Below are 15,250 nucleotides of genomic sequence, written 5' to 3'. Positions count from 1 at the left end.
TAATTATTTGTCACCTTGCTAAAAGAATTCATTGAGCATCTTGGCTCTTCAGAAGCAAACCCAGCCTCACTATCCCAGCCGAGAAATATATATGTATTTGTATATATATTTTAGGATCACTGTTATCCTTTACTTTCCTCCCATCTACCGGTGACGGCCACTTTGATTAAACCCTTCGCCCTGACCCATCACAGTTTTGCTCCCATCCTGGGAGGCTACCGAAGGATTCTAACAGGGTTTCTGGGCTTTGCACAACCAGCTGTCTCTGCCAAGAGGAGCCCTCTCTTTTGCCAGCCAACTTCTTCCTGTTGTCATCTCTTTTTAGAAGCCTTCTGGTAGCCCCAGGCAGTGTTGGGTGCGCACCATTGAGGGTGCCCATAGCCTTTCATGTTCTGACTTCAGACCAGGCTCTAAACTTCCTGAGGACAGGATCTAGCCTAAATCTCATTTGATTGGTTTTTTTGGCCATCCTCACTATATAATGCCTACATAGAGTAGGCACTTGATAATGGTGTCTTTTTGAATATTCATTGATTCATTCATTCATCTGATAGATAGTAATGTAGTCCCAAGCTTCCAGGCCCTGTTAGACTTTAGGGAGTGCAGTCCCTTAACAGAACCTATCTTTTTATAATCTGCAGACCTAAGCCATGTTCTCTCCAGGCTGATCTTCCAGGAGTCTGTCTTTAATTAGTACCATTCAGTTCTTTGTTGGGGAAAATGTGAGATGGGAAGTGACCCAGATGTTTTGAGATGTCTTCTCAATGTCAAGTTTCCCCTTCATCACCCCTTTGCAGCTCCACATCACATGGCTGCATCTAATGGCAGCACTTACTGGTGTGTATACATAAATAACCAGAAAAAATCTCCTCTCATGCTACCCCAGATAATCCCAAATCTCAAGTATATCCCACAGAATTGCAGTAAAAATTTATTTATTCATTTATTTAATTAGCATTGGGAGTGCCGTTATGCTTTAGTCATTGTGCTAGACACGTAAGGGATGATCAAAGAAAACAGATGCATCAGCATACAGGCATTTGCCTTATTTACTAAAAAACCTCACTAGAAAAATTCTTATATTGAATGGCAAACTTGCAGAATCCAAGTACTTAAAGATGGGGTGAGGGTAGAATGAAGGTAACTTGTGCTGAGGACGTGCCTCTTCCAGGTTGTCTCGGTTGCTTCTGGGAGCAGATGAGATAGGCTTCCCTTTCCACCAGTGACCATGATTAGCACTTCTTCAGACCAGGAAACTCAGTTTTCTTTTTATTTTTTTTCTTAAAATAGGTCTAATCATACGTTAGAGGCTCTTTTTGCTCTGTTTGGTTGAATGCTCCAAGTACAGTCATGGAGATGTTGGTTTTTTCTGAAATCTGCAGTAGCATCCAACATTCAGTCACTAGCTCCATGGGTGTCAAGAGGCAATTGTGCCCAGAGCTGTCTAATCCCTGGATCACTGCCATGGTGATGTGACCTTGGACCGACAATTCCAGCGATGCCTTCTGTTTGTCCACTTTCCCAGTTGTGTCCCACCATCAGCTCCCCTCACAAATCAATTCTGCATTTTTGTCTGAGTCATTCCTGGAGGCCCAGCCTATAGCCTGCTCATCCAATGATTTTATAAACACCTAAAAACACCTAATTCCCTTTACTAATTTCCTTTCTGCTTAAAAAAAAAAAAAAAAAAAAAAAGCTATAAGGGTGGGAAGGAAATAATCAAAGAATCACAGCCTATTAATTATTTGCTGATAACATTTAACATTACCTGCTTGTGGAAAACAGTTATTGCCTCAGCTGATACTGGAGAAAACCTCCAAGCCAAAAAGATTTCTGTCTTGGGTTTTATTTGTTTGCTAATGTTTCCTCCCACCCAAAAATATCAAGATACCTGAGCTGAAAAGACTAGTTGCTGCAGGCCTGCTGAGAGAACAACATGGGCATACCTCAGAGATATCAGGGGTTCAGTTCCAGACCACTGCAATAAAGTGAATATCGCCATAGAGTGAGTCATGAATTTTTTGGTTTCCCAGTGCATATAAAAGTTAGGTTTACACTATACTATCATTTATTAAGTTTGCAACAGCATTGTGTCTTTAAAAATAATGTACATACCTTAATTTTAAAATACTTTATTGTAAAAAATGCTAACCATCATCTGAGCCTTCAGTGAGTTGTAATCTTTTTGCTGGTGGAGGGTTTGAAATATTGTGAGAATTACCAAAATGTGACACAGAGACACAAAGTGAGCAAATGCTGTTGGGAAATGGCATCAATAAATTTGCCTGACACAGGGTTGCCACAAACCTTCAATTTGTAAAAACCACAATAAAGCGACGCACAGTAAAATGAGGTATGCCTGTACATTCAAGTGCTAACAAATATTCAGAAAAAAAAGAGTATGAAATCTTATGTGAAGCAAAAAAAACACATTAACTGGTTTAAGAAAGTTAGGAGTGCTGCCAATTGAACAATGTGTAAACTTTTCACTGTCTTTAATTTTTTTTCTTTAGAGTATAATCTGGTACTATTATTAATATTTGAATATTATTTTCAATTCAGATATAACTTTCCCTTAAGAAAACAGGTTTGATGAGTACTTAAATGTGATTTTTTTGAATCACACTTAATTTTTCACAACTAATTTTATGATGAAAGTAATGAAAAATATACAGTCTACTTAAGAGAAATATACTTTATTGTACATTTTGCTGGAACACATAATTAAACTAAAGAAAATTAAGTATTTTTGATATAAATTTTTAATGTACTAGAATAGATGCAGTATTTTATAACATCCATCTTGTTCTTCCTGACTAAAAGGTAAATTTTAGATTTAATATAGAAAATTCTTAGTAAATAAAATTAGCAACTAACTTGTGAAATATTCTGACTTTTAAAATTAGAAGTATTTCTTCATTTTTAATCTTAAATAATAATATGGGTATTAAAATAAAATTATAATGAATGAGTTCAATTTATTAATTCATATTTTTGTATTATAATCTCATCTACAGTAATTTAAATCGGTACATTCTTGCTCATAATTAAAAACTAAACTTGCAATGATACTATGATGTAGATAATATTACCCTACTTTACAGATGAGAGAGCAAGTTTAGCAAAACTAAATAAATTGCCCATGACGGTATAGTAAGTACGTGCATGAAGCAACAGGATTTGAACTTGGGTCAGTCTAGTCCAAAGCCTATGTTCTAATAGGTGGCAACTCGTGCAAACAGCAGTGACTAATGAGTGAGAGAAGAGGGTGTAAATAGACCTGGTGTACTTGGCCAAGGCAATATCAAAGCCTGCAGTAGCCAGTATTTGGGAATCTAGTCAAGCGTTAAGTAAGCTGTCAGCTTTCATTCTCTCACTCATTGTGGGTGGGGGGGGGGCGGGGGGGGCGGGGGGGCTGGTTGAATTCTATAGTGAGTAGTACTCTCTGTGCCTCAATTTTCTACTCTCTTAAAAGGGTATGATCAGAGAACAAGATGGTAGATGCATAGCTTAGCCCAGAGAACAATGCTTAGCCCACAGTATGGGCTAAAGATATTTTAGCTAGTTCACAAATATTTATTAAGGGTCTGGTATATATAAGGCACAAGGGTTATAATATTGAGACATGTTAAAAATGCTAACAATGAAAGTGGTTTGATTCTTCATGGTCTATGAGGAAAATAGGCATTACACACCTGAGTTCATATGTAGCATAGCCTTTGTGCTATGGAAGGAGAGCGTGTGCCAGGAGACTCTCTGTTGCTAGCAGGGCTCCAGCCTCAGTAACCATGTCGTTCTTTAGGGGCGTTGCTAGCTGGGAGTGATGGAAACAAGCAAGGCAAGGTGGTCTCATTATTTTAGGCACAGAAGACAAAACAAAGATGGAGATTCTTTGGAGAGTTGGGATTCTGAAAATCAGGCAGAAGCCTGGTAATCAGAACCAGATCAAAGTCAGGGTCATCCAGCAACAAGGTGCTGGGTTGGGGAGTCCCAGCATGCATGACCAGGAAGAGCAGCAAGAGAGGAGGGCTGCAGCCCTGAGAACCCAAGAAGGCATGGGACCTTCCCCCACGGCAGATCCTGTGGTTTTCTGAGACTTGAAGCCTGTGGCTTAGCCCAATTAATCTCCTAAACTGGGTCATCACCCTGGGTTGCACAGCAAGCAGGAACCTGGCAGCAAAGGCCCTGTAAACACTGGCATCAATGAGAAAAAGCACTGAAAAAAATCTGGTTTCTTTCAAGTCCTGAGAACTGAGAACAATCAGATTCCCTTCTGGGCATTGCTTTAAAATCTGGTACCATCATCAGGTAACTTTACAAAGCAGGGCAATTACAGAATTAGTTAGAGGTGCCTCAGCCATTTCCCAGATAGCCAGGGAGGTGAAGACAAGGAAAAGGACTGTCTTGTGATCACTGGAAGGGCCACCGCACCCACTGTTGCTGCTTGGTCATTAGCTTGTGTGGTCACTGAACCCAGGCAGGCCATGGCTTTTAAGGAATGCAAGTTTCATGGGAATTTTACAAACTTCTCCTGGATTTGTTAGCGTCCAGGAAAGGGAGCAAGACCCCCATGGAACACCCACACCCACACCACCTGCATCTAGAGGGGGTATATGTATGGCTGCCCTTGGACTTGGGTACTTGGGTAGCTGTGGGAAGTTAGCCACCATCCACTGCAAGCCCCTGCAATTAAAGAAGGAAAGCTCTTCCATCCTAGCACATGCATGGGCTTTCATCCTTAACAAAGGGCAAGTAATCACTCCAGAGTTATTTCCCTGTAGGACCCAGAATATGGACTGATAGAGCTTCCTAGCACTTTGTTTTACCAAGAAGCTGAAAACACTTTAGAAACATCTGATCTTTCAATTAAAAATAATTATTAACTCAGGTCATAAAAAAAATACCACTTTAAAAAGCAGGTAATACAGGAAATGGATCTTAGCAATTCGAAAGGGTTTAAACTCTGCCAAAACACAAACAAAACAGCAACAGTCAGATCAGACTCCACGGATCATTAATCCTCACATTTGCTCTCTGATCTGACTTTGTGGCATATATTAGCATCCCCATGTTATTTACAGAGAAATGAAGTCTGAAGAGATTAAATAGCATGATAAATATCACATGATATTTAGTTCAGCAGAGTAGCCAGGGAAAAAGTTCATGATATGTACTTTCTGTTTAGTATTCAATGCACTTTTGCAACCTTCGGGTGCACCCAGCCTTCCTCCTCCACAGTCCATTCTCTTGACCTGCCAAAGGGAGTCCAACAAGCCAGCAGCTTGCTTCCTTTTCATGGTCCTGAACCAGCTGTCCATCTCTGTGCACGGTGTAGGTCATCCCAGAAAATGGGTTGATGTGAATGTAGTTGGGTCATCCTTTCTCCTCTCAACCTGTGCCTCTGTGTACCAGGAGGTTGCATCATCAGGTGTGAAGAATATGAATTCTTTCATCTGGGAATCGTTTTCCCCAGAAATTACTTTGTCTTATAATATTTTAAGTGTAGGTACAATAAAGATTGATGGGAGTGGAATTAACCAAGTTGTGAACAGTGAAAGAAAGAGGAAAATCGACCAAAATAGATGTCCTCAGTCTTTCTAAGGACAAGGAAATGAATGGTAAAAACAAGTCCAGCCTGGTACTAAATGACATCCATAAGCCCATGGGAGATGGGTGTAGAGAGGCAGAATATGAAGGGCCATTTTTATATTCACAGTGTTGCAAATGGGGACAATTCTTTCCTATTATGAAATATTTCAAGCATAGAAAACAGAGAATAATTTAAGGAACAAATCATTATAGAAAAAGTTGATAACCCCTGTATGCCCTCCAACATTTCATTACTCTGTATATCTTCCCCCTACCCTGAATTTGATGTTCCTTATTCATTGCCTGTTTTTATGCTTTTTCTGTAAATTAATGTATCCATAAACAACATGTGCTATTTTTAGATATTTTCAACTTCATTAAAAAATGGAGACAGTTTTTTTTGCCTAGCGTGATACTTTTACATGATATAAACATTATATATGTTTGGGGTTTTTTATTAATTTATTTTATTTATTTTATTTTTGGCTGCGTTGGGTCTTCGTTGCTGTGCACGGGCTTCTCCTTGCAGTGGCTTTTCTTGTTGCGGAGCACGGGCTCTAGGCACATGGGCTTCAGTAGTTGTGGTATACGGACACAGTAGTTGTGGCTCCCGGGCTCTAGAGCACAGGCTCAGTAGTTGTGGCACACGGGCTTAGTTGCTCCGCGGCATGTGGGGTCTTCCCGGACCAGAGATCGAACCCGTGTCCCCTGCATTGGCAGGCGGATTCTTAAACACTGCCCCACCGGGGAAGTCCCTAAACATTATATATGTTTTATATGATTTGAAAATTATATATTTTACATGATTTGAACATTATATATTTTATAAGATTTAAATATTATACAATTTGAATATTATATATTTATATGTGTATATTATACATATAACATGTTTTTACACTATATGTAGCCCTAATTCATTTTCACTTTTATTTTTATTTTTTTTAACGTTTTTATTGGAGTATAATTGCTTTACAATGGTGTGTTAGTTTCTGATTTATAACGAAGTGAATCAGTTATACATATACATATATCCCCATATCTCTTCCCTTTTGTGTCTCCCTCCCTATCCCACCCTTCTAGCTGGTCACAAAGCACCGAGCTGATCTCCCTGTGCTATGCAACTGCTTCCCACTAGCTATTTATTTTACATTTGGTAGTGTATATATGTCCATATATACACTACCACTCTCTCACTTTGTCCCAGCTTACCCTTCCCCCTCCCTGTGTCCTCAAGTCCATTTTCTAGTAGGTCTGTGTCTTTATTCCCGTCTTGCCCCTAGGTTCTTCGTGACCATTTTTTTTTTTTTTTTTTTTTTAGATTCCATATATATGTGTTAGCATACGGCATTTGTTTTTCTCTTTCTGACTTACTTCACGCTGTATGACAGACTCTAGGTCCATCCACCTCACTACAAATAACTCAATTTCGTTCCTTTTTATGGCTGAGTAATATTCCATTGTATATATGTGCCACATCTTCTTTATCCACTCATCTATTGATGGACACTTAGGTTGCTTCTATGTCCGGCCTATTGTAAATAGAGCTGCAATGAACATTTTGGTACATGACTCTTTTTGAATTATGGTTTTTTCAGGGTATATGCCCAATAGTGGGATTGCTGGGTCCTATGGTACTTCTATTTTTAGTTTTTTAAGGAACCTCCATACTGTTCTCCATAGTGGCTGTATCAATTTACATTCCCACCAACAGTGCAAGAGGGTTCCCTTTTCTCCACACCCTCTCCGCATTTATTGTTTGTAGATTTTTTGATCATGGCCCTTCTGACCGGTGTGAGATGATATCGCATTGTAGTTTTGATTTGCATTTCTCTAATGATTAATGATGTTGAACATTCTTTCATGTGTTTGTTGGCAATCTGTATATCTTCTTTGGAGAAATGTCTATTTAGGTCTTCTGCCCATTTTTGGATTGGGTTGTTTGTTTTTTTGATATTGAGCTGCATGAGCTGCTTGTAAATTTTGGAGAATAATCCTTCGTCAGTTGCTTCATTTGCAACTATTTTCTCCCATTCTGAGGGTTGTCTTTTGGTCTTGTTTATGGTTTCCTTTGCTGTGCAAAAGCTTTTAGGTTTCATTAGGTCCCATTTGTTTATTTGTGTTTTTATTTCCATTTCTCTAGGAGGTGGGTCAAAAAGGATCTTGCTGTGATTTATGTCATAGAGTGTTCTGCCTATGTTTTCCTCTAAGAGTTTGTTAGTGTCTGGCCTTAGATTTAGGTCTTTAATCCATTTTGAGTTTATTTTTGTGTATGGTGTTAGGGAGTGTTGTAATTTCATTCTTTTACATGTACCTGTCCAGTTTTCCCAGCATCACTTATTGAAGGGGCTGTCTTTTCTCCATTGTATATTCTTGCCTCCTTTATCAAAGATAAGGTGACCATATGTGCATGGGTTTATCTCTGGGCTTTATATCCTGTTCCATTGATCTATATTTCTGTTTTTGTGCCGGTACCATACTGTCTTGATTACTGTAGCTTTGTAGTATAGTGTGAAGTCGGGGAGCCTGATTCCTCCAGCTCCATTTTTCTTTCTCAAGATTGCTTTGGCTTTCGGTGTCTTTTGTGTTTCCATACAAATTGTGAAATTTTTTATTCTAGTTTTGTGAAAAATGCCATTGGTAGTTTGATAGGGATTGCATTGAATCTGTAGATTGCTTTGAGTAGTATAGTCATTTTCACAATGTTGATTCTTCCAATCCAAGAACATGGTATATCTCTCCATCTATTTGTATCATCTTTAATTTCTTTCATCAGTGTCTTATAATTTTCTGCATACAGGTCTTTTGTCTCCTTAGGTAGGTTTTTTCCTAGGTATTTTATTCTTTTTGTTGCAATGGTAAATGGGAGTGTTTTCTTAATTTCACTTTCAGATTTTTCATCATTAGTGTATAGGAATGCAAGACATTTCTGTGCATTAATTTTGTATCCTGCTACTTTACCCAATTCATTGATTAGCTCTAGTAGTTTTCTGGTAGCATCTTTAGGATTCTCTATGTATAGTATCGTGTCATCTGCAAACAGTGACAGCTTTACTTCTTCTTTTCCAATTTGGATTCCTTTTATTTCTTTTTCTTCTCTGATTGCTGTGGCTAAAACTTCCAAAACTATGTTGAATAATAGCAGTGAGAGTGGGCAACCTTGTCTTGTTCCTGATCTTAGTGGAAATGGTTTCAGTTTTTCACCATGTTGGCTGTGGGTTTGTCATATATGGCCTTTATTATGTTGAGGTAAGTTCCCTCTATGCCTACTTTCTGGAGGGTTTTTATCATAAATGGGTGTTGAATTTTGTTGAAAGCTTTCTCTGCATCTATTGAGATGATCATATGGTTTTTCTCCTTCAGTTTGTTAATATGGTGTATCACATTGATTGATTTGCATATATTGAAGAATGCTTGCATTCCTGGGATAACCCCCACTTGATCACGACGTATGATCCTTTTAATGTGCTGTTGGATTCTGTTTGCTAGTTTTTTGTTGAGGATTTTTGCATCTATGTTCATCAGTGATATTGGTCTGTAGTTTCCTTTTTTTGTGACATCTTTGTCTGGTTTTGGTATCAGCGTGATGGTGGCCTCATAGAATGAGTTTGGGAGTGTTCCTCCCATTTTCGCTTTTAACTGCCATGTAGCACTCCAATGTATGAATAACATTTATCTGTTTTGTAGCTGAACAGTGAAGTTTCTCTAGTTATCAGTCTAGAAGATGACTTGCTATGTCATAGCGTATGCACATTTCAACTTAGTAAGAATGAAATCTAGTAAGTAATAAGTAGAAATCTAGTAAGATTTTGCCAGTTTTTCTCCAAAATGGTTCCATCATTTTATACTCCAACCCGCAGTGTGTGAGAAGATCCATTTCTTTACATTTTTGATAAAATTGTTTTTGCCAGATTTCTAAGTTTTGCCAAATCAATGGGCTCAAAATAGGCTTCATTTTATCTTTTATTTGCTGGTTCCTGATTATTAGTATGGTTGAGTATATCATCTCTGTTAATGACCATTCAGATTTCCTCTTCCATGAATTGCTTATGTCCTTTATCCACTTTTCCATTGGATTATTTGTTATTCTCTTATTGATTTGGAGGATTTATTTATGCATTCAGGTACTAACCATTTGTCAATCATGTACATAAATGTGGTCTATTCTTAAATAACTGATTGTATCTCTGGAGTTTGCCCTGTACAAAAATTTTAACAAGCAAGTTAAAACTGAGATGTAGATAAGAAAGTTGATATTTCCATGAGTCGATGCTTCTGGAAAAGGATTATGAATGCCACTTTTTCATCATTTCCTTATTTGTGCAGAGAGTTCAGAGTTCCCAAGTTCAGAGAGTTAAGTGTAGGCCACGTAGGTTTGTACTTGAAAATGTCTGCTTGATTGCAGAGTAGGTAGCTTAGGATAATTTCAGTACTGAATAAGAGCCAATTTTGAAAGTGATTAACCTCAGATTACTAGATCTAATAGACTGTGTATCTTCCATCGAAATAGAAACTGTTGGACACTGGGTGCGTCTCTGGCCATGACCCCTCATAGGAGCACACAGAGTCAGCTTGAGGCAGGGGCATGAGGCATGCAGGAACAGTCTGTCCCCAATTTACCTCTCAAATATTTTACTACGAGGAAAGTCTCTGCTCATGACATAAGTCCCTAGACTCAGGCAACTAAAGAAAACATGAAGAGCAGAATAATGTCATGGTGATGTCAGGTTGCATGGACATGTTGCCTTGGGAACCCTGATAGGAAATCTTAAAATAATGATGGCTTTCTTTCTATTTCAGAGGTGTGGCGAAATCTTGTTTGAAAACCCTGATCAGAATGTCAAATGTGTTTGCATGCTAGGTAAGAAGGCTTCTCATTTAAAATCTATTAAGCATGCTGATGTCATGTGGGCTTACTGTTGTTCTGTTGCCTTACTGATTGTCTCTTGTTCAATATTGCAGAGGCTAATAGGCTATTTTATAGGTTTATAGACAGCTATAACACATTTATATGTGGAACACTTGATGATAAAGAAAGGGTTTGATTTTAATAACTGTCAGTAAGTCAGGAACCATGCTTCTGAGTTTTTCCAATTTTTTCTTGGATCATCAACATAACATAGTATTGGGTGCTTTGTATTCAGGCAACTGTGATGAAAAAGTAAGAAGAATCACATTGTAATTCCTAAACTAGAGATCGTATGCTAGGCAAGTAAACTATTAAGTATTTACACCACAGCACAAAGCCCTTACTTACAATGCCTGGGAGGAATATATATTTGAACTAAACTGAAGTCAGCACAACAGTTACCCACACTGCATTTGTAATAAAAATTGCAGCATCATAATGAATAATCATTTGTTCTTGTGGAATGATATATCATCAGTGCCTTTTACAAACTCTAATATATAATGTTCCATTAAAAGATGAAGTTGATATTATTTTCCTCATTTTATAGAGTAGAAAACTAGTACAGAGAATATAAGTGATGCACTTAACCTCAAAATGAGAAATAAGCCAAATCATGATATGAAAGTTTCTAATCTGTAAAAATTTAGGTCTAGTGTTTAGATCTTATTTGAGCTACTAAACTATGTTCAATTAACTTTTAATTAAGTAATTATAGTAATAGAACAAAACAGTAGCATGAATAAATAAAAATAATCCTTAAATTTGACTTTCACCAAAATTTCACCCTAATCCATTCCAACTTTGAACCATACTCATAAACAAAGAAAAAAATTATTCATTTTAGCTCCTTCCATTTTCTCTGGCTACCTCATATGTTGGCAGCCTAGGTTATTGGTAAGATGTCTCAAAAGCAGACAGCGAGATAGAGTCAGGGGAACGTCTTGGTAATTTATAATTCAAGATAATCAGGTAATAAATAATCAAAAGTTGCTCATGACCTAAAAACAAACCAAAAACAGAAACCAAACACAAACACTGTATTTTCCTGGTCTTCTGATCTTTCTTATTTTCTTGTGCTAGTATTTTAAACCTTTCTGATGCAGTTCTTATATGTTTTTATTTTCATTAAGATGGGGCTATATAGTAACATATCCACTGGAAAATGAACATTCTACTGGAAGCACATGAACAATGAACATAGCACAGCATCCATAAATCCATTTCAAATGTCCAGCATTCCTTTCCCTTAACCATGAAAATGCCTCAGAATGCTAACAGTGCAGGGTAAAAACCACAGAGAGAGAGAGAGCGAGAGAGATGGAAGCAGAAAAAATTCCTTTGTCCAGCCATATGTCCCAACTTTGGATTTGGGAAACCATCTCATCACCACATCAGATCTATTCATCAACTCACTCATTTAACTTTCACAATACCAATATGGTTTGGTGCTATTATAATCCTCATTTTACAGAAAGAAATTTGTGGCAAATGATCGAATACTATAGGACCTTAATCCCACTAAAATATTATTTGATTATAGCTTCTACATGATCTACTAACGTGAATCAGTTTTAATTTATGATGACTTTAAGCACATGAACACATAACTTATTTTGATGAATTTTTCCTTGTACTAGCTCTCATGTGAGTTGCTTGATTAGTTTATAGCTAGGACAAGGACAGCAATAGACTGTCTACTACTGCCTATAGACTTGAATTCACTTAAAGTCAATCATCTTTCCATCTCTTCTGGATAATGTGGTGTGGTTTATAACCCTAACCAGAAGACACTCCTGGCCAGCAAATGCATTTCCCCAATGAATCTGCCAAATTACACAAATTCCCAAAATTAGAAGAATATTTATATAAATCAGCTTTCTATTACTACCACTGTCATAAGATTTACAATTAACTGAGTACTTAAATATGTCACAGATGAAGTCCATCCTGAGTACCTTACTTAGTTAGATCATTTATTCTAAGTAAATTAAGACATAGCCTCTCTTTCAAAATATAGATATCTTTGGCAATAGCAGTGTATTATTAAGCGTGTAGGTTTCATTAGTTTATTAGATTTCTATTTTCTTAGGGACATAGAACTAAATAATATAAAGGAACCATGATAATGGAAGTTTTTATTAGTTTAAGGGCATGGGATAATTAAAGATGGAATAGGAAGAACACTTGTACATTTTACCTTTAAAGTAGATGGTAAATATTTATTGAATGTTGAAGATATTACTATGTCTAGTGAGCTGGAGTTACTCCGATAATGAAAATTATGCCCTCAAGGAGCTAACACCTAAGAAGACTTAGACTTTTTCCTGCTTATCTTTTTAAGAGGATTGCTACAAAATTTAACTGAAACATTTACAAAGTCCTTTGAAATCTTAGATGAAAGACAATACCAAAATAAAACTATTATGGGTATCAATACAGATGGATCAATCCGCCATTAGCATGTGTCCACCTGAAGCCAAGGGCTACCATTTCACAGCAATAGTGTGCAAGATAATGAAAAAAGAAGTTGAATGATTTATTCCCTTAAAAGAAACAAGAGAAACTCAAGGTGTGAACATGTAACTCACTAAAGCTGAGACCACATCTTATATTTTATCAAGAAGAGGCATCTGCATAACACAAAAATAACAACAGAGCTCCGCTTCACCACTGTCTGAGGTCTTATCTGAGTTAGTTTGTTGCTTCCTTTGAGAGGAACCTGTGGTCGTGCCCTTATGACTTCCCGAAGCATTTCTTGAGAAAACTTTATATCTTCAACAGTAAAGGATAAGGAGTCTCTGCTGTTTAAAGGGACTGTTAAGTTTTCTAAGTGTTTCTAAGTCATGAATGTAGTTTGTATTCTTGCAGATCACCTTATAACCTTTTTATGAATAAATCAAAATTTTGAAACAAGAAAACCAAATATATAAAGTCTGCATTTCCAGAACTTCACTCTGATCTTTATGCCACCCCAATATTGAGATCCCTAATGGAGGCCAACCTAAGACATTCAGAGCTTTGAAGTGTCAAGTTCTCGGCTCACCCCCTCTGGCATTCCCTCTCTACCCACTCACACGCCAGGTTTGGGGCCCCTGCCTGGACCCCAGCTGTGCTTCAGCACATTTGAGATGGAATAGGGAAGAGGGTCACTAGCCAGGCACACCATTTGCAGTTTTCTTCTGTCCCATCATTGTCTCCCCAGATCTTTCTGAAAAATACAATTTTTATGCTTTGAGTTGTTTACCTCATGACATCCATGAACAAGTCATCCTCATTAAACTCATACTTCTGGCTCATTACATTCAATGAGACATAAGTGTAAAATTCATCTGGAGTTACTCTGAAGTACTGAATTCAAAGCAATTTTAAGTGAGAGCAAACTATTGTCATATGTGGGCCTTACAGGCAATCATTTCTATGTTCAGGGCAATAGTTCGTGTTGGATATGAAGGTAAATAAAGATGTACTGCAGAGCTGGCTACACTGAGTATTTACTATTTATTCCTTAAAATTCTGTCAGAGGGGTAAAATGTAGACAATGTTAAGTACCAAATTGTAATAAATGCTGCTTTCTTCTTTCCTTCACCCTTAAGGAGTTCAAAACTGCTAACTCCCATCCCCCTCCTTTTTCTCAATTTAGCCATAAGATTTCTCTCAAGTTAATATAGACCTCAACGTTTACAGAACTATATCAAAGGGTACACAACTGTATAGTAAGATGTGTACCTTAATTAGGTGTAATGAATTGATAACCAAGGGAAGAAGGAAGTGGAAGAGAAATTATCTCTCATTACACAATTAACGTATGAGGTGTGGCCAGTTCCTAAAAGGATTTTATTTTTCAAAGTATAATGAAACTGCTAGGTACAAAGAGCCAAGAGTATTTAAAGAAACTACATAAAATGATCGATGTTAATTCACTTAGTTCATTTGCTAACTTCTGTCTGGGAAATGCTAAATCCTGGGAAAAGAAACTTGCTAAAAAGAGTTCCCGATCAGACTCGGTGCCCTTCTTTCCCTTGTAATTTTACAATTTGAAATTTTCAGTGGCCCTGCTTTTGTTTCATGTGTGATTCCTTTCATGCTGATTGGTGTCATATCATTAGAATGTAAGGTCGTACTTTCTTATCTGCCATGGCTTAGAAAGGGGTGTTCATATTGTCAGGTTTCTGGTTGAAATTTTTTGTAAATCATTTCAAGAGATCGTCAGTTTTCAAAGAAATAGAATACCGTAAGATCAATATTTTATTAACATTTAACATGAGCACAGAGAGACTTGCTTTGTAGTCCAACCTCTGAAAAATTAACTGTGTACTTTCAGAAGTTGCTTCATCTTTCAGACTTCAATTTATAGTTTTTCTGCAAAGTGGTAATAAAAATATCTGTCCCTTCCAGCCCAGGGGTTGTCCTGGTAATACAGAATGTGATGTTCTGTGAGGAGACGTTGCCTGCTATGATGCCCTAGATATGGTTTACGCATCAATAAATTAATAAATAAATAATAAACAACTGAAAATAAGCAAATTGATGATAAACAATAATAAACAAACAAATAGTAAATTATTTATTGATGACATTAACAGTGTTTAGAAAAGCAATTGAAAAGACAAAACTATGCAAATGTGAGAGCAATTTTTAAAAATATTAAATATGTTCTTCAAAATTTTGTCATACCTCAAAGGCATCATCTAATATTCATTCAAAGGATATTCATTGAGCATCTACTATATGCAAGGTACTATGCTAGGC

At 37.1% G+C, this 15,250-nt stretch overlaps 1 protein-coding gene across 2 annotated transcripts in view; it reads left to right on the top strand.

Moving 5' to 3' along the window:
* PDE7B (phosphodiesterase 7B) overlaps positions 1-15,250 on the top strand; it is a 350,275-nt gene that overhangs the window by 116,979 nt on the left and 218,046 nt on the right. The window contains exon 2 of one of the 2 annotated variants that reach the window (XM_061206877.1): positions 10,390-10,450. In XM_061206877.1, the coding sequence (XP_061062860.1) occupies positions 10,390-10,450 (61 nt within the window). Of the gene's footprint in view, positions 1-10,368; positions 10,451-15,250 lie in introns of those variants that run through there. The other variant, XM_061206878.1, reaches the window with a different exon arrangement.

Source organism: Eubalaena glacialis, chromosome 12 (genome assembly GCF_028564815.1).
Source record: "Eubalaena glacialis isolate mEubGla1 chromosome 12, mEubGla1.1.hap2.+ XY, whole genome shotgun sequence".
NCBI lineage: Eukaryota > Metazoa > Chordata > Mammalia > Artiodactyla > Balaenidae > Eubalaena > Eubalaena glacialis.
The sequence above is the reverse complement of the archived record's forward strand: the minus strand, read 5'-3'. Positions and strand labels throughout refer to the sequence as shown.